This window comes from Amblyraja radiata, chromosome 13 (genome assembly GCF_010909765.2).
Source record: "Amblyraja radiata isolate CabotCenter1 chromosome 13, sAmbRad1.1.pri, whole genome shotgun sequence".
Classification (NCBI taxonomy): domain Eukaryota; kingdom Metazoa; phylum Chordata; class Chondrichthyes; order Rajiformes; family Rajidae; genus Amblyraja; species Amblyraja radiata.
Genome location: NC_045968.1, coordinates 8,512,210 through 8,531,562, shown reverse-complemented (window position 1 = coordinate 8,531,562; position 19,353 = coordinate 8,512,210). Strand labels below are relative to the sequence as shown.

At 43.0% G+C, this 19,353-nt stretch overlaps 1 protein-coding gene across 5 annotated transcripts; it reads left to right on the top strand.

Annotated features, from left to right (window-relative positions):
* The first annotated feature begins 2,052 nt into the window (after positions 1-2,052).
* trim59 (tripartite motif containing 59) lies at positions 2,053-16,423 on the top strand. Of its 5 annotated transcripts, none has more exons than XR_004413751.1 (4): positions 2,053-2,538; positions 3,585-3,721; positions 12,592-13,894; positions 15,298-16,423. XR_004413751.1 is itself a non-coding variant. In XM_033031175.1 (4 exons), exon 4 carries the CDS (start codon positions 12,598-12,600, stop codon positions 13,822-13,824), a length of 1,227 nt encoding a protein of 408 aa, XP_032887066.1. In that variant the 5' UTR covers positions 2,451-2,538; positions 3,376-3,487; positions 3,585-3,721; positions 12,592-12,597; the 3' UTR covers positions 13,825-14,225. The 5 variants fall into 5 exon arrangements, 4 of the variants coding, with proteins under 4 accessions (XP_032887065.1, XP_032887068.1, XP_032887066.1 ...); XM_033031175.1 differs by lacking the exon at positions 15,298-16,423 and adding an exon at positions 3,376-3,487 and having other exon boundaries at positions 2,451-2,538; positions 12,592-14,225; XM_033031174.1 differs by lacking the exon at positions 15,298-16,423 and having other exon boundaries at positions 2,054-2,538; positions 12,592-14,225.
* Positions 16,424-19,353: the final 2,930 nt, after the last annotated feature.

Genomic DNA, 19,353 nt, shown 5'->3' with positions numbered 1-19,353 from the left:
TGGGTGTCATGGTCCACCAGTCATTAAAAGTAGGCAAGGTACACAAAATTGCTGGGGAAACTCAGCGGGTGCAGCAGCATCTAGGGAGCGAAGGAAATAGGCGACATTTCGGGCCGAAACCCTTCTTCAGACTGATGGGGGGTGGGGAGAAAGAAGGAAAATGGGAGGAGGAGGAGGAGGAGCCCGAGGGCGGGCGGATGGGAGGGTGGGAGGAGACAGCTAGAGGGTTAAGGAAGGGGAGGAGACAGCAAGGGCTAGCCAAATTGGGAGAATTCAATGTTAATGCCATACGGACGCAAGGTCCCCAGGCGGAATATGAGGTGCTGTTCCTCCAATTTCCGCTGTTGCTCACTCTGGCAATGGAGGAGACCCAGGACAGAGAGGTCGGATTGGGAATGGGAGGGGGAGTTGAAGTGCTGAGCCACCGGGAGTTCAGGTAGGTTATTGCGGACTGAGCGGAGGTGTTCGGCGAAACGATCGCCCAACCTACGCTTGGTCTCCCCGATGTAAATCAGCTGACATCTAGAGCAGCGGATGCAGTAGATGAGGTTGGAGGAGATACAGGTGAACCTTTGTCGCACCTGGAACGACTGCTTGGGTCCTTGAATGGAGTCGAGGCGGGAGGTGAAGGGACAGGTGTTGCAGCAGGCAGTGAAGAAGGCGAATGGTATGTTAGCATTCATAGCAAAAAGATTTGAGTATAGGAGCAGGGAGGTTCTACTGCAGTTGTACAGGGTCTTGGTGAGACCACACCTGGAGTATTGCGTACAGTTTTGGTCTCCTAATCTGAGGAAAGACATTCTTGCCATAGAGGGAGTACAGAGAAGGTTCACCAGACTGATTCCTGGGATGTCAGGACTTTCATATGAAGAAAGACTGGATAGACTCGGTTTGTACTCGCTAGAATTTAGAAGATTGAGGGGGGATCTTATAGAAACGTACAAAATTCTTAAGGGGTTGGACAGGCTAGATGCAGGAAGATTGTTTCCGATGTTGGAGAAGTCCAGAACAAGTGGTCACAGTTTAAGGATAATCTTTTAGGACCTAGATGAGGAAAACATTTTTCACACAGAGAGTGGTGAATCTCTGGAATTCTCTGCCACAGAAGGTAGTTGAGGCCAGTCCGTTGGCTATATTTAAGAGGGAGTTAGATGTGGCTAAAGGGATCAGGGGGTATGGAGAGAAGGCAGGTACGGGATACTGAGTTGGATGATCAGCCATGATCATATTGAATGGCGGTGCAGGCTCGAAGGGCCGAATGGCCTACTCCTGCACCTAATTTCTATGTTTCTATGAGAGAAGGCAGGTACAGGATACTGAGTTGGATGATCAGCCATGATCATATTGAATGGCGGTGCAGGCTCGAAGGGCCGAATGGCCGACTCCTGCACCTATTTTCTATGTTTCTATGTGAAGGAAATAATATGAACCAAGATTATAAGTGTCTTCTACCTGAAGATATGTTGGCATGACCAATCCCCCAGTTTAGAGGCCCAGCGGTTTGAGATTGAAGTGTCCCGAGGTGAAACATCGCCTATCCAAGTTCACCAGAGATGCTGCCAGTGCCGCTGAGTTAATCCAGCACTTTGTGTCTTTTTTTTTGTGGTAAACCAGCATCTGCAGTTCATTGTGTAAACTTAAACCGAAGATAGACACAAAAAGCTGTAGTAACTCAGCGGGACAGGCAGCATCTCCGGAGAGAAGGAATGGGTGACATTTCGGGTCGAGGAAGGGTTTCGACCCAAAACATCACCCATTTCTTCTCTCCAGAGATACTGCCTAAAGATCCGCTCTATGATCTTTGATGCTGCCTGTCCCGCTGAGTTACTCCAGCTTTTTGTGTCTTATCTGCAGATCATTTGTTTCTACACTGACGTTTTAAGTTGGGAAGAAAACAGGCCGTTGTCGCTCAATATTAACATTAAACACGGATGTTCAAAGAACAAAGATTGCAGAAAACACAAATTAACTTACAAACTAAGAGAGCGCTTTGAGGATTCCGGGGGGGGGAAAGAAAATATTGAATTTCAAGCAATTTTAGGACGGTGCCGGCGCCAAGAAAGACAGATGTGAAAGCCTGTAGAGGCCTCTGCATTTTTACCCCAATCTGTTCCCTACTTTCTGGATAATTAATGGATCATTAGCGAGAAAGGTTTTTATTATAAATGATGAATTAAAATGCAAACGACGAGAACGACAACTGGGTGGCGGGGGTGGGTGCGCCTTGTTTGCAACGTCCCCTGCAACTGAAATGTAACTTTGTGTCCGGGAGTGGCAACATTGGAAGCGCCGCTCCGTTTGCCGCGCTCCTCGCCTTTGTTTGCTGCCCACAGTTAAGTTCAGCGCTTTTCGGATTCAAATCTTTGCATCAGGCTCGGCTATTCGCTGCTTTTTGAAATAAAAGGGGGGTATTTTTCCAGACATGCGCGCTGCCAAACGAGTTGGGAGTTGCAGAGCTGGCGAGGCGGACATGGTTCATTGCGATTCCTCGGCGTTTGCAGCACAGACCCCGAGGGCGCCGCGCTTTCCTCCTGCACGGTGAGTGATCTATCTATTGTTCATCTCTCTACCTCGTGGCGCCCTCCTCCTCGCTCTGCTGCCCAGATCTGCTCATTTCCACACCCGCTCAAACGTTGCAGGCACTCGTTTCGGGAACCCCGAGCCGAGCGTTTACCAATGAAGTGCTATCCATTCGTTGGTAAACGTGCGTAGGCGAATATTTTAGAGAGGTGAACTCGCGACAACGAGAATCCCTAATTAGACTGCAAATAAATCGCAAAGCACGCTGCACGTCACATTCGTTATCGCGCCTATCCAAAGGATTGTCAGATTCAGATCCTTCGGCCCAACATGCCCCATGTATACTAGTCTCACCTGCGCGCCCTGGGCCCATAAACCTCTAGACCTATCTTATCAATGTAGCTGCCCATATGTCTCTTAAACGTTATGATAGTACCTGCCTCAACTACCCCCATCTGGCAGCTTGTTCCATATACCCACCACCCTTTGACTATACAAAAGTTACCCCTTGTGTTTCTATTAGATGTTTATAGATGTCCCCCTCACCTTAAACCTATGTCCTGTTGTTATCTTCAAAATATTCTGTGCATTCAGCCTATCTATTCCTCCCAGATTGTTGTACACCTCTATAAGATCACCCCCCCATATTCCTGTGCTCTAAGGAATAAAGTCCTAGCCTGCTCAACTTTTCCCTACAGCTCAGGCCCTCGAGTCCTGAGAGAGGGAGAGATCTTGCTACCTCCAGAACAATCATAACTGTGTTTTATAAACAAATGCTTCTGGCTAACCTAGAATTTGTGGACAAAACAAAACTGAGGTGACTGATGAAATCTTTTCTCAACCATTGTTTTAAAGGCTGTAATCCAGGGTTTAACTATGGGCATTGTTACGAATGACAACACGAGAACCTGGACCACTACTTAATATTGTTACATTTTTGGAAATAGAAAGAGGCCCAAGATCGACAGTGCGTTTTCAACATTCTCTGTTTTTATTTCATATTTCAAGCTTCTGCAGTTTTTTTGATTTTCATGTATTGTTGTGTTTTTTTTAAATATACCTAGCACATGGTGACATAGAAATATTACGAAGTACAATGAAGGATTTGTCAAATTATTGTGGGCTGTGGTTGTGAATCAGCTGGTTGGTGAATGACCCCAGAGCAATCTTCCCTGACATCCTGTCCCCAACTCGCTTGCAGGTAAGTGTAATGTTGATACTTGCTCCTCCCAGAATTGTGGAAGACTAAAGCAGTGGCAGCAATGAAATTCTCACTTGCAGCAGCACAACAGAATATGTAAACATAGTACACTGTGAACAATATAATAAACGAGAGAGAAAAAAAATCAATGTGTGTAGATATACACGACTCATAAATACACACACATACATGTATATAGACTCACACACACACACACATATATATATATATATACACACACACGCACACAAACAATAATATCGCAATAATAACAATAATAGTCTCTATAGTACAGAGCTTATTTGAGGTTATTGTGTTTAACAGCATCATGGCTGTAGAGAAGAAACTGTTCCTGAACCTGGACGTTACAGTTTTCAGGCTCCTGTACCTTCTTCCCGATGGCAGGGGTGAAATGAGTGCGTGGCCAGGGTGGTATGCGTCTGATGATGCTGGCTGCCTTTTTGAGGCAGCGACTCCAGTAAATCCCTTCGATGGTGGGGAGATCAGAGCCGGTGATCACCATTCTTTATGGAAAATATATAACCATTCATAGACATAGAACATGGAAAGGTACAGCACAGGAATAAGCCCTTCAGCCCATAATGTCTGTGACAAACACGATGCCAAGCTAAATTAATCTCATCTGCCTGCATGTGACCATACCGGGCCGGAAGTGGCGGCGCTGGGAATGGCTGCGGCTCGCCTGCAGTCCGTTTGTCTTTTACTTTTTTGTGTTGTTTTTTTCGTTTTGTCTAGTTACGTTTTTGGTTTTTAGGTCGTGTTTATGTGGGTGGGGGGGGGGTGGGGGGTGAAACGGGGCTTGCTGTCTCTCCCTTCGGGGGAATACGACCTTTTTGTCGTATCCCCCTTCTCTGCCTCCGTCTACGCTGAGGCCTAATGGCGCAGCTGGCGACCTCGGGACTCTGGAGGCAGCTGACTGGACTCGCCCTGAGCTCGCTCCCGTGAGGGCGGCCCAGCTCGGGGCTGGAACTGCGCTCTCGTGAGAGCGGCCTGGCGAGGGGCTGAGAGACTCTCCCGTGAGGGGCTGTGGCCCGTCGGAGTGGCCCAGCCCGAGGGAGGAACGGCACTCCCGTCGGAGTGGCCCAGCCCGAGGGTGCAACGGCACTCCCGTCGGAGTGGCCCAGCCCGAGGGAGGAGCGGCACTCCCGTCGGAGTGGCCCAGCCCGAGGGTGGAACGGCACTCCCGTCGGAGTGGCCCAGCCCGAGGGTGGAACGGCACTCCCGTCGGAGTGGCCCAGCCCGAGGGAGAACGGTACTCACGTGAGGGCGATCCGGCTCGGGGCTGGAATGGTGCTCCGGTGGCTGGGACGGCGTTCTGGCGGCGGTGACCTGAGTCCTGGGTTCAGCCGCGGGCCAGCGGCTGCGTGTGCTGGACTGGAGGGCGGCAGCTTCGACCACCCCCGGGCCGCGGTGTTTGAACCGGCCCGTTCGCGGGGTTCGGTGAGCCGCGGGACTGTTGGGCCATCGCCCGGTGTGGAATCGCCTCAGCGCAGAGGGAGAAGAGGAGGGAAGAGACGGTAACCCTAAGATTTTTGCCTCCACCACAGTGAGGAGGTGCTTGGAGGATACACTGTGGTGGTGTTAATTTGTGTTTATTGTTGTTTATTATTGTATGATTGTATGTATGACTGCAGGCACGAAATTTCGTTCAGACCATAAGGTCTGAATGACAATAAAGGTATTCAATTCAATTCAATCCCTCCATATCAATGTGCCTATCTGAAAGCCACTTTCGTATCTGCCTCCACCACTATGTTCCAGGCACCCACCATCCTCTGCATAAAATAACTTGCCCCTTTTACCTTAAAGTTATGTCCTCTAATCTTTGATAAAAAGGTTCACACCGTCTATCCTCTCTATGTCTTCACTAATTTTAAATTCTGGAACAACCAACCCAACAGAGGGAGTACAGAGAAGGTTCAGAGGAGATTCCTGGGATGGCAGGGCTTTCAAATGAAGAAAGACTGGATAGATTTGGCTTGTACTCGTTAGAATTTAGAAGATTGAGGGGGGATCTTATAGTAACTTACAAAATTCTTAAGCGGTTGGACAGGCTAGATGCAAGAAGATTGTTGGGGAAGTCCAGAACAAGGGGTCACAGTTTAAGGATAAGGGGGAAGTCTTTTAGGACCGGGATGAGAAAAAAAAAATTCACACAGAGTGATGAATCTGTGGAATTCCCTGCCACAGAAAGTAGTTGAGGCCAGTTCATTGGCTATATTTAAGAGGGAGTTAGATGTGGCTAGAGGGATCAGGGGGTACGGGGAGAAGGCAGGTACAGGATACTGAGTTGGATGATCAGCCATGATCATATTGAATGGCGGTGCAGGCTCGAAGGGCCGAATGGCCTACTCCTGCACCTATTTTCTATGTTTCTATGTAACAGTACTAAGGAAGTGTCTTCACCACAGGGATTGCAGCAATTCATGTGGATCTCATCATAATCTTCTGAAGGGCGACTAGAATGGACATCACCCTTGTCAGTGGTGCCCAAAGTTCACTCACTGAATAAAAAGTTTCACGATAGTATTTTTATTTTATTTTTGCCTGTTTGTAACAATAATGCTACAGAACACTTTGATTTCAACAGACACCAAATCAAATGAGCAGTTATGGGGCTGTAGGCCAGGAATTTATGTAGTTCAATAGATTAAAAAAATATACCATTCTGTTATACCATTCTGGCATTCAAGATGCTTTCAACCTGCACATTCTGTCAATACAAAGTTGTGTTCTCATAATTTCTGCAAAGCTGTTACTTTTCAATGCCACCATCTCACTCTCTTCTGGAATCACATTCAGTGTGGAGATTCTCATGTTACTTTTCCACTCCATCCAACAATGCTGAAGAATAAAACTTCACATATTGAATCTGCTTAACGATTTCTTTACCTATCTTTGTCAGATGTCAGGGGCAAGGCCAGAGTCGTGTCCCGTGGACTCAGCCCACTTTCTCCTCTGTCAAGAAAAGCAGTGAAACAATGGCACTGCTATATTCATTACGGAAACACAAACTATGTCAACAATTGCTACAGATATTTTTTTTCCTGTATTCTTACGAAAATGGGCTTGTCACTTTTCATCGGGAGAGAATTGTGTATAAATATCCTGTGACATTTTTGAAGTCCACATCTTTGAAATGCATAATTAGGAATAAGGGATGAAGCCGTGTCTAATAGAATTACAAATGACCAAGGAATAGATGACATTTCAAATCGAGATGCTTCATCAGACTGAATCTCCCTGACTTTTAGTCTGACGAAGGACCTCGACCCGAAATATCACCTTTTCCTTTTCTCCAGAGATGCTGCCTGACCCAACATCATCGGTGTAAACCAGCATCTGTAGTTCCTTCTTACATACAATTGACCAGGGCTTTTATTAAATTTAGAACCACCAGTATATGTCTGTTGTTATAAAAGGATTTCCTAGGAAAACAGTTCAACTGTTTGCCAGGTTAAACTTTCCTAACAAATTGTGGTGTGCCTTCTCTTCTTAACTTAGCTATAACATCGATTATATTTCGATGTGGCAACATTTAAGCTAAGGGAGGCTCCTGAACACGCTTGATGTTTTTACAAAGCTCCTTTGTATTTGTATAAAGGCAGATTTCAACATAATTGTATTTGTAGTTGAATCTAGGCCAGCAGATAACAAGCAGCTTCTCAAGAACCAGAAATAATTATTTGCTATTATTTCCCTGTGAATTTGCCCTGTCACCATTACTCGCCTTAAATTTCAAATCTCATGAAACCAAATCTGAGCCCACTTGGTAAAACTGATAATTGTATACTGATTATATTTTCCAGACACAGATTTTCTGACTACATAACACTGTGTGAGTCCTTATCGATTTGGGGACAGAATTTCTCCAATAACATTTATCGCTACACACACAAAACTAATCTTTCATGTCATAAAAGCAATGGCGTAGAAAATGATACTGATAAATTGCTCCTGAGTTACTGCTTTAGGCAGCACATTGCTTTGGAACAGCAGGTGTCAAAAACATATTAATTTAAATTCCCCAAATGATTCTATAAGTGACTGCAGATTGGAACAAACTAATGTTATATTGATCTCGTAGTGATGCTGTATCACTTTTCAATGCATGTATGATTAGAGGTTGACTTCAATAAGTGCAGGTCAATATCCATTTTACATGTTAAATAAAACATACGGGAGAAAAACAGGACTTGGTGTAATTGATCTGTGCTGGTGTTTATGGTTCATACATGCCAAATAGACAACTATAGAAGTTAGATAATGACAGACTTGGCCTCAGCTGTTTTCCCTGCTTTGGTCCAAAAGCCTTGACCGATTTATAGCATGGGTACATGAGAAATTGCGGACGCTGGAACCTTGAGCAAAATATAGTGCTGGAGGAACTCAGGAGGGTAAAACAACAACTAGGGAGGGAAGGAATGGCCAGACGACATTTCAGGTCAGGACCATTCTCCAAACTGACCAGAAACATCAACTGTCCATTCCCTCCACTGATGCTTCCTGGCCTGATTAATTCCACCAACACTTTGCGTTTTGCTGTTTATGAAATAGTTACTAATGGAATTGTGAGGGGTTAATACTTTAAACTAGATCCATTCAGTTTGGAAAATGTACAAATTATTATTTTTAAAAATCATAAAAATAGTTTCAATGTAATTTTGTAGAACCCACAACGGAATTTTGCAATAGGCACATATACATGAGTTGATAAATCTGGGTTAAAAGCTCCTCTTGTTAAAATGGTTAACATAGAATAGATTAGTTCTAAGTGACTTGACTAAGTCAAGTCAAGTCACATTTATTTATATAGCACATTTAAAAAACAACTCTCGTTGGCCAAAGTGCTTTACATTTGTTATAAGAATAGTATAAACAAACAAACTACATACATATATACATATAGCCCTCGCTCAGCGGACGTCAGGAAAGGCTAAAGGTCATCTCATATGATATGGAACTTTATAGAAACATAGAAAATAGGTGCAGGAGTAGGCCATTCGGCCCTTCGAGCCTGCACCGCTATTCAATATCATGGCTGATCATCCAACTCAGTATCCTGTACCTGCCTTCTCTCCATACCCCCTGATCCCTTTAGCCACATCTAACTCCTCTTATATATAGCCAATGAACTGGCCTCAACTACCTTCTGTGCCATACAACTTACAGGCCTGAGTTGCCCAGCATCTTTGTCATAGATAAAGCATTATATACATAATAATTCAAATTAAAAAAAATAGGGAAAGCTTGTATTTCTGCTTACTTTGAGGTAATAATTGTAATTTACAAATATCAAGGTATCTTCAAATGTGATTTGTCTCTATGATGTGCCTTTCCATAAGTACATATCTGTTGCAGTATGGATCCGTGGGCTAGTTTGATTTGTATTTCAGTCTGTTACAAAATAGTTGCTGTGCAACATTGTCCTTATGACACTTTAGTGGGTTATTTAATAATAATACATTTTATTTGTATAGCGCTTTTCAAGGACTCAAAGTCGCTTAATTTATTTAACATAGTTTACTTGCATCATAAAGTATCTTCAATATCCCTTTCAGAATGTCCCTAAGGGACCTGAGGGGTAATTTCTTCACGCAGAGGGTGATAGGTATATGGGACATGCGGCCAAGTGAACCAAGGGGGTGGTGCATTAGCAAAATTTGGACGGGTACTTTGACAGGAAGGATTCAGAGGGATAGGAAGGGTTCAGAAAGATTCGTGCCAAATGCAGGCAAATTGGACTAACTCAGTTATAAAACCTAGTCAGCATGGGCAAGTTGGTCTGAAGGCTTTGCTTACATGCTGTATGACTCATAAAGGCGTGCACCACCAGACCGAGGAACAGCTTCTACCCCCTTTGTATTAGGCTTCTGAATGGGGCATTGTCCAATTCACCTCTACCCAATTGTGGATATTGAGCTTTGTCAATGGAACTGATGCGCAACAATGTTAAGAATTATATTCTGAACTGTATTTGCCCAGTTGCTCTTTCGTACTCGAGTTTGACATAGTCATGGAGATATACAGTGTGGAAACAGACCCTTTGGCCCAACTTGTCCACACCTGCCAACATGTCACAGCTACACTAGACCCACCTGCCTGCATTTGGTCCATAGCCCTCCAAACCTGTCTTATCCATGTAGGACATGATTCTCTCTATTGTCTGATCTGTTCGGTAGCATGCAAAACAAAGCTTTTCACTGTACCTCGGTACATGTGACAATAATAAACCTAAACCATTACAGCTAATGAACTACTTTTTAAAGTGTAATGTAAAAATATAGCAGCCTGTCTTTAGAAAACTCCAAGAAATAGCAGTTGGGCAGATGATCGATCGGTCCATGTATCAGAAGGAACTGCAGGCACTGGTTTACACCGCAGATAGGCACAACATGTTGAAGTAACATAGCCGATCAGGCAGCATCTCTGGAGAAAAGGAGTAGATGACGATTTTGGTTAAACCCTTTCTGCAGATCATGATCAGTCCATGTTTAATATTGTTGATGAATGGACATTGACATCCAAATACAAGAGACATATCATCCAAACCTATGGTTGTACGCTGTTCTTGGGCTAGATGGGGTATGGGAGTGAGGCAGTAGCTTTGAACTAGAAGCGAAATTTCACTTTAGATCAAACATGCTATATGTCTATTCTCTTTTGTGGTTTATTGCAACATAACCATGCGCACGTTTCAATTATGTATAGAAGAGTTGGTGCAAATTAATGGAATGTTGAATTGGGATGAAATTGAGATAAGGATCAGAAATCACATGTCCTTGCTAGCGTGGGCTACATCCGTGCCAGCCAGATAGAAAAGGGCCTGATGGTCTGTATGGAGGTTTAAAGAGTTAGAAAATGATAAGCTCTGAGGTGGTAATTTCCACATTCTCTACAGTCAGCAAGAAAGGTATAGAAGATGCAGAAATGTAAAGTGTACTTCAGACACCTATTATAGCTTTTACGAAGGAACTGCAGATGCTGGAAAATCGAAGGTATACAAAAATGCTGGCGAAACTCAGCGGGTGCAGCAGCATCTATGGAGCGACGGAAATAGGCAACGTTTCGGGCCGAAACGTTGCCTATTTCCTTCGCTCCATAGATGCTGCTGCACCCGCTGAGTTTCTCAAGCATTTTTGTATACCTATTATAGCTGATGCATAGCAATCCCACTTTCCTAGGTTTGGGAGGGGGGGGGGGGGTGCAATTCTGGATTTAGCACTAAGAACTGAAGCTGGGTAAAGTGACAACATCAGAGACATGGCACTTTTAATTTAGACTTTGGTAAGAATTAGCATTGTTTTGAAAGAGAACAATGGCGTAAACGGTCCGAGTTGGAGACAGCTTACTTGGTTTACTGTAGAGTGGGATTAGCTATTGGAAGTTAAATCCATCCCAGAGCAAAGGGTGGGATTCAAGAATACTTGGGCTGTTTAGGGCAGATATTCCCACAAGGTGGAGCTGCCATATGGAGAGGTATGGTAAGGCTATGCAAACGTATGTGAGATACCAAAAATTGAACACAGTGGAAAGCCAAATAGGATGTTTGAATGTATAGAAATGAAACGAACAGAAATGAAGTAGAGTATTATGCACAATATAAAATCCAAGGAGATTTTAATGTGTGTGCACAAATTGCATGAGAATAATCATTAGAGATTAAAAACAGTAACCTGAAGGTGGAGGATATGGATAATGAACAGTCTGCAGTTGTCTTTAAGAGGATGCTAGTGCTGCAGTTGAGGATGAGCATGAAATACTGAATGGGATAAACATGGTAAAATATAAAGGAATGTTGGAAGATTAGGAAGGAATAGATAACCCTGCCTATTAAGCAGAAATATGGCAAATTATATTTAGTCCCAGGAATCGGTGCAGGGGTGCTTGCTATTTGTAGTATGGGAATTATTTGAATATTAATGTAGGGGACATGATCTGGAAATGTGAAAGATTGCTGGAGTTGTTGACAGTGTGGAGAGAGCGTGGTGATGGTGGCAAGACAGAGTTTAATCCTGATAAACGTGTGAGGATGCATTTCAGGAGTATTAATGAGGCTTGTGCATACACCATGAATGGCATGGTCTTCATTGCCTTAGCTTGTTTGTTGATAAAATAGGACTAGGACTTGCATTTGTAAAATGCTCTTCACAACCCCGTCAAATCAGAAACTGAGGAAATGTCTCATTTATTTCAAACAAGGAATTGCAAATAAGTGAGCGGTGATAGACACAAAAAAGCTGGAGTAACTCAGTGGGACAAACAGCATCTCTGGAGAGAAGGAATGGGCGACGTTTTGGGTGGAGACCCTTCAGTGAGTGATGATCCTTGAGTTCACACTCTGGCTACCAACGGCTCAGTGAGGATTTTAATCATGATTACGTATTGTTATGCAGGAGATTTAAAACTACACGGTATTAAACTTCATGTAGCCAGAATATTTTCTCCTTTGTTTCTCTTTGTTTCTGCATGTTTATGTTGATTTTAAAAATCTTCCTCCGAAATGCTAATTGCCTTTTGTTTCACTGGGGTGTGTGGCAAACTGCAGTTACTTTTCACTCGATTCGTAAACCTATTTTTGAGGGAATTGAAATTGTCGCCTTGATAAACTTTCAGAAAATTCTTTCAGCCTCGCCCTCTTTCGCATCCGTCATCTTGCAAACATCTTTCCTGCGACCCACTTAGTGATGATAGAGTTTTGGCTTTAACCTTCTTAAAAGTTTGAACAAATTGTCATTAATTTCTGTTCTCATTGGCTTATTTTTCCTTCTGGGAAATGCTTTGAGATGGGGGAAGCTTATGATTTTAATCACATCAGCTGCTGATGAGTTTTAATTCTTTAATTGCAGGTAAATATGGATAATTTTGAAGAGGACTTAACTTGTTCCGTATGTTACTCTATCTTTGAAGACCCTCGCGTGTTGCCTTGTTCTCACACCTTTTGTAGAACATGTTTGGAGACTATTATCTACGAATCGGGAAATGTCTCCATTTGGCGACCTCCGAAGATCCCACTGAAATGTCCAACTTGTAGGAGTGTTGTGGATCTCCCAGCCATGGGCATTGTCTCTTTACCTATAAACTTTTCACTGATAGGAATTATTGAGAAATATCAGAAAGAACAACCTAAGTCTCCCAAATGCCCAGAACACCAGCAGCCATTAAACATGTTCTGTTTGTTGGATCGTAAACTGGTGTGTGGTCATTGCTTAACAGTGGGCCAGCATCAAAGTCATTCCGTTGATAATCTCCACAATGCTTATGTTAAAGAAAAGGAGCAAGCTGGCAAACTTGTTGACCAGCTTACTGATAAATATTGGGCAGACTTATCCATGTTCATCGAAAAACTGGAGCATCAGAAATTGCAAGCTGAACACATACTTCAAGATGATAAAGTGATTGTCAACCAATATTTTGAAGATCTTCAAAAAACTATAGAAACAAAAAAGCATGCTCTTCTGGCAATCTTAGCCGATGCCAACTTAAAAATCGCAAATGAATACGATCCACTAATTCAGAAAATGAAGGAATTTAAGGAAGAGCAACGCAACCTTATCACATTCAGCACATATGTAGAAGAGGAAGAGGATCCCTTGATGTACCTGGAGAAAATTCACACATTCCGGCAGAGAGCAAACGCATTGATGAAAACGCAGCTTCCAGTCATTCACCCGTTGAATGTGCACTCACCGACACAACAATTTCTGACTGAGAAATGGTCCAAGGTCACAGTCGGCCGTATTAAAGAAGCACCAATTCTGCAAACAACAGATTTTTTGGAAATCCACTGGAATAAACGTATTGCAATGTATATCAAGCAAAAAGGATTTTCTCCAAGACTTATAATTACAGTTATATTTTTATTCCTCTTGTTACTACAGAGCATTTTGTTTAAGGAATACTGGGTTGCTGTTTTCAGTACCACGGTTTTTAATTTCCCACAGCTGAACACGTTAAGTGACACTGTAGTAGAATGTTTTGCTGGTGTTCGTTTTTTTAATGCTACTTTACAACATTCTGTACAATTGCTAACTAATTTTTTTGCTCAACTGACGGATTATTTTCCTATATTTAATAAATAATGGGTTTTCAATTTACCACCATTTTTCAAGCTTATTTCCATCAGAAAACCACTGAACAAGTCCATCGATAGGAACGGTTAAGAAGGATATGGGCCAAATGCAGTTAGGTGGGAATAGTGTAGATGGGGCATCTTGGTCAGTGTGGCACTTTAGTGCTGAAGGGCCCATTTCCATGCTGCATGGCTATTCAGTTTAGCTGACGTGTGGATTTCCACTATATTATTTTTTAATGATTAGTTTAGTAATGCAAGGTAGAATGTGCAGGTATGAAGCTAAATTACAGTCTGCAGTTCACTTTTTAATGTAAAAGTTCATAATGTATATTATATAACGTTTGATCTTAGCCCTTAACTATTTTTGTAGTTCATTGGTTTAATGAAATTAAAGAAAAATTATGAAAACTTTTGTAGATAACAAATTGATTTTAATGACATTAACATATAACATATAACAACATATAACAATTACAGCACGGAAACAGGCCATCTCGGCCCTACAAGTCCGTGCCGAACAACTTTTTTCCCTTAGTCCCACCTGCCTGCACTCATACCATAACCCTCCATTCCCTTCTCATCCATATGCCTATCCAATATATTTTTAAATGATACCAACGAACCTGCCGCCACCACTTCCACTGGAAGCTCATTCCACACCGCTATCACTCTTGAGTAAAGAAGTTCCCCCTCATGTTACCCCTAAACTTCTGTCCCTTTATTCTGAAGTCATGTCCTCTTGTTTGAATCTTCCCTATTCTCAAAGGGAAAAGCTTGATCACATCAACTCTGTCTATCCCTCTCATCATTTTAAAGACCTCTATCAAGTCCCCCCTTAACCTTCTGTGCTCCAGAGAATAAAGACCTAACTTATTCAACCTATCTCTGTAACTTAGTTGTTGAAACCCAGGCAACATTCTAGTAAATCTCCTCTGTACTCTCTCTATTTTGTTGACATCCTTCCTATAATTGGGCGACCAAAATTGTACACCATACTCCAGATTTGATCTCATCAATGCAGATTTGGTCTCATTAAAGCTCATGTACAAGATTCCCATCCCATTAATTCAGACAGGATTCAAATGAAGGATGGGTTTAAAAAGTGTGCTCAGGCTCCAGTAAGAAGGCAGATGTTTTTTTCAGTGGAGGTGGGAGTTGCTGTGGGAATGTGGTTCCGTGTAGTCTTTTTTCCCCACCTGTTACTGTTCCCCACCAGAGATGTTTACCTTGCTCCGAATTTTTGGTACATCAGGAGATGGAGCCAGTTTTATCAATCTACTTCCCCTGCCCTGTCTACTGGAAGGATTCTTAACCATAAATGCAAACCTGGAATTTGATATTTAACATTAAGGACAATGCAGTGCAAGTATGTTACGTGACAAACCATCCAGGAATAAATACAATATAAGGGAATCAAGATGTGGAAAATTCTTACTGCAGAGGAATATTTCAAACTCAAATGCATCCACTAAACTAGGTTGGAATGGTTTTCATTTGACACAAACCGCAAGCAACATAATCCACCAGTGTTTATTCTTATGCTTCCAAACTCTGAAGAACCGATTCCAAATTGCTGGAAACTTCTCCAAGAGGCAACTACTCTTGTTGCAAACTTTTGCTTTATCTGTGGATGCTCACAACTATTCATGTGTAAGTAATAGCTGCAACCAGGAAGGAAATGTTTCAGAAATTATGCAGACGGGTATTGGGACAAAAGGAAGTAAATGAATAAAAACAGATTTCTTTTGTTAAACTAATTAACTACTCAGACTGCTTTTCATTAGCTACATTTGCATTGGATGAAGTGAGTAAATGTGCTGCCGATCATCTCTGGAAATATTTCCTCTCTGATGAATAAGAATACAGATATAGGACCAGTAATAATATTTTATCCCAATCAACATGGAAAATATTATTTATGATTAACAACTGTTTGCTGCCAAATATTTTTTTTTAAATCACAGATCACTATCTTAAAATAATCAGTACCTTCTGAAATGTATTGACTTTCTGGAATATTGAAAGTGCAACTGATTTTTTAACCAAAAGAAAATCCAAGTCTTTCTTCTAAAACTGCGATTCCCACTAGGCTCATCCCAACTACCACTGAAAAAGAGCATTGAGTTATGTAGGAAACATTTTGGTGATGGAGGTGGGGATAAGTATGGTCTAGTAAGAGGGCACTTAAAAGCAGACTGCACATTTTGAAAATGCCCAGGTTCACAACTGGATGAATGTCTACATAAAGCTTGAGTTTGGGATTTGAAGAACCAAAATATATTGTGTATGTATTTGGGAAGGGTGGGGAGGAGAATTAAGGAGAATAACACTAATCATGCTGGGATACAAATATTGCAGAGCGTTGATAATATGCAGAATTTTACTTGTGATGACTAATGTGTACACATATTGACAAGTTAATAGTCACTTAAACTCAAACTATGCTTACATGGAAAATGTGCATACATAATTGAATTGTGTTATCATTTGTACCAAATGTCTATTTTTCACAATAACCATATACTTTGTGGTATTACTGACTTGATATTTAAATATATGTTATGTACTAGCACAACAAACAGCAATAAAATCAAATTTGAAAATAATCAATTCTTAAATGTCTTCATGCAAGTACTTGATATTTCTCAGTTGTTCCAGGTGAACATACGACTTAGCAGGATGGCCACTCAGCATTCAAACCTTCATGGCTGATTTGATTGCAACCCTAACCCCAGATCAATCCACAATAACATTTCCTTCCCCCATAACAAAGTACTTATGAAGAATTATTGAATCTGTCATAAAACTATTTGAAGATTCTGTTTTCACTCCCCTTGAGGACTCATGGTCCTCAGAAAAAAAACTTTCTTGTAAACTACTTTCAACACATTAATATCTTTCTTTAAATAATCTGCACAGTACTCCAGATGTCTTACCAATGCCCTATTGTCAAAGCATAACCTACTTTTGTGTTCTATTCCCCTTTCAGATGATATGCCATCGTTAGCCTTCCTACTTATTATATCCACCAGCCTTTTTACCAATCGAGCATTGGAGCACCCAGATCCCTCGCGTTTCTCCCTAAAAAGAACTCCACTAAATTTGCCCTAGAACCTATTTTCCCCTCCTCGGTTAACTTGATTTTTTTTTTTGAAGTATCCTTTTGTAAAGTCCTCTTTTGGAGAACAGAGTGGTTAGTGGTACTTTACAAAAAAGGAACACTAGGGGTTCAGGTAAAGATGCTTTTATGTGTAAGTGCACTGTTCAAGGACCATAGTGACAGCTGATGATCTTAGTGACTCTTAGTGTATTTAGAGTACGAGAGGTCACTGTCCATTACTTCAGGTATTATTACTCACATGGAAAACTAGTTTCTATTTACTGCAACTAAGACAGTTGATTAATATCGGGTTATATTTCTTCCCTGTGGTGGAAGGCAACAAAGTTCAGTCAGTCGTCCTTTGTTCATCTGTGATCGAGGCCATAAACCCTCCATAGTCGCCGCTATGGACGGCCCGATATAAAGGCCCTCTCATGGGACTGTCAAACACTTCGTGGCTTGGAGTGCCCTACCGGAGACCGCGGCTTCAGGATGTTATAGGCCGTGCCACGCCAACGGCAAGAAGCCCCGCAGACCACAGTCCCATGATGCCAAAGTCACCAGGCCAGCGATCGGAGGGAGCACTCCTCACTGGCGACCCCCGGCAAGGGTTCGCCCGCTTACGTGGATCTTGGACAAACAGCAATCAAAGAGAAGCAGGGAGAAGAGCTTATTGGCTGAAACCCGTGGGAAAGGTGAGTCACACGGGAAAAACAGTTTAAAATTGAGGAATTTGGTTTGTAAATTGGTAAATTAGGCAATTTATCAGTCAATATAAGCAAGGCTGCTCTAGGGGAGCAGCAGTGAGGGAAGTGCCTTGTGAGGGAAGCGCGAGTCTGGCTCGAGAGTGCCTTGTGAGTAAAGTGTGAGTCTTTGGCTCGAGAGTCTTCTGCGAGGAGGCTACGCAAAAAGCTGGAGAGGACGGGACGCGGTGAACACATGGCAGGACAGATGAGACAATGTGATGCTTGCAGAATGTGGGAGCCCAGGGACATGGATGCAGCCTCTGGCTGCTACAACTGTGACAAGTGTGTCCAGCTTCAACTCCTGAAGGACCGTGTTGGGGCACTGGATAAGCAAGCTGGATGACCTCAGGGCCATCCAGGAAAACGAGAGGTTCCTGGACAGGATCTACAGTGAGGTTGTCACGCCGAGGATACGGGAAGAACGAAGGTGCGTGACTGAGAGAAAGGGTGGTAACCGTGGAGTGCAGGAGACCCAGGTAGCTGCGCCTAATGAAAACAGGTGCGTCCTCTTGGGAACTGTCGGGGGAGACTATGCTTCCAGTCCGAGCGGCGAGATGGGATGGGATCCTAGAGATGGGACTCAACCGGCATCGGGCAGAGCCATAGTGGTGGGTGACTCCATTGTCCGAGGAACAGACGGGAGATTCTATGGCGGCAGACAAGACGCGAGGATGGTCTGTTGCCTCCCTGGTGCCAGGGTTCAGGATGTCACAAGCTGAATTCAGAACATCCTCAAGAGATGTGAACAGCCGGCAGTAGTTGTGTACATAGGCACAAACGACATTGTGAAGAAGAGGAAGGATGTTCTCCAACGTGAGTTCAGAGAGTTAGAATGAAGACTGAAAAGGCAGGACTTCTAGGGTGGTTATCTCTGGATTGCTTCCAGTACCTCGTGCTAGTGAGGACAGGAACAGGGAGATAGGAGATCTGAGAGGCTGGTGCAGGAAGCAAGGATTTAGATTTATAGACCACTGGGATCTCTTCTGGGGTAGGGGTGACCTGTACAAAACGGACGGGTTACACCTTAACTGGAGGGGGGCCGACATTCTGGCAGGCAGGTTTGCCAGGGCTATACATGTGGGTTTACACTAAATAGTGGGGAGGAGGGATTGACAAGTTGGGAGTACAAAGATGGAGTTGAAGGGGAAGTGAGTACAGGAAAAATTACAAAAGATTCTCAAATTAAGGGGGAGGAAAGTTCGAGAAGGGATAAAAAAGTACGGCCAGCGCCAACTGTGAGCGGTGCGAGGGGGGAAGTGAATACGGAGGTCAAAGTGTTGTATGTGAACGAGCGAAGTATAAGAAATAAAGTGGACGAGCTTGAGGCTCAGTTAGAAATTGGCAAGTATGATGTTGTGGGAATTACAGAGACATGGCTGCAAGAGGGCCAGGGCTGGGAACTGAATATTCAAGGATATACCTCCTATCGAAAGACAGACAGGTGGGCAGAGGGGGTGGGGTAGCTCTGTTGGTGAGGAATGTAATTCAGTCCCTTGGAAGGGGTGACATTGAAACAGGAGATGTGGAGTCAGTATGGATAGAACTAAGGAATTGTAAGGGTAAAAAGACCCTAATGGGACTTATCTACAGGCCCCCAAACAGTAGCCTGGACATAGGGTGCAAGTAGAATCAGGAGTTAAAATTGGCATGTAGCAAAGGTAATGCTGTGGTTGTTATGGGAGATTTCAAC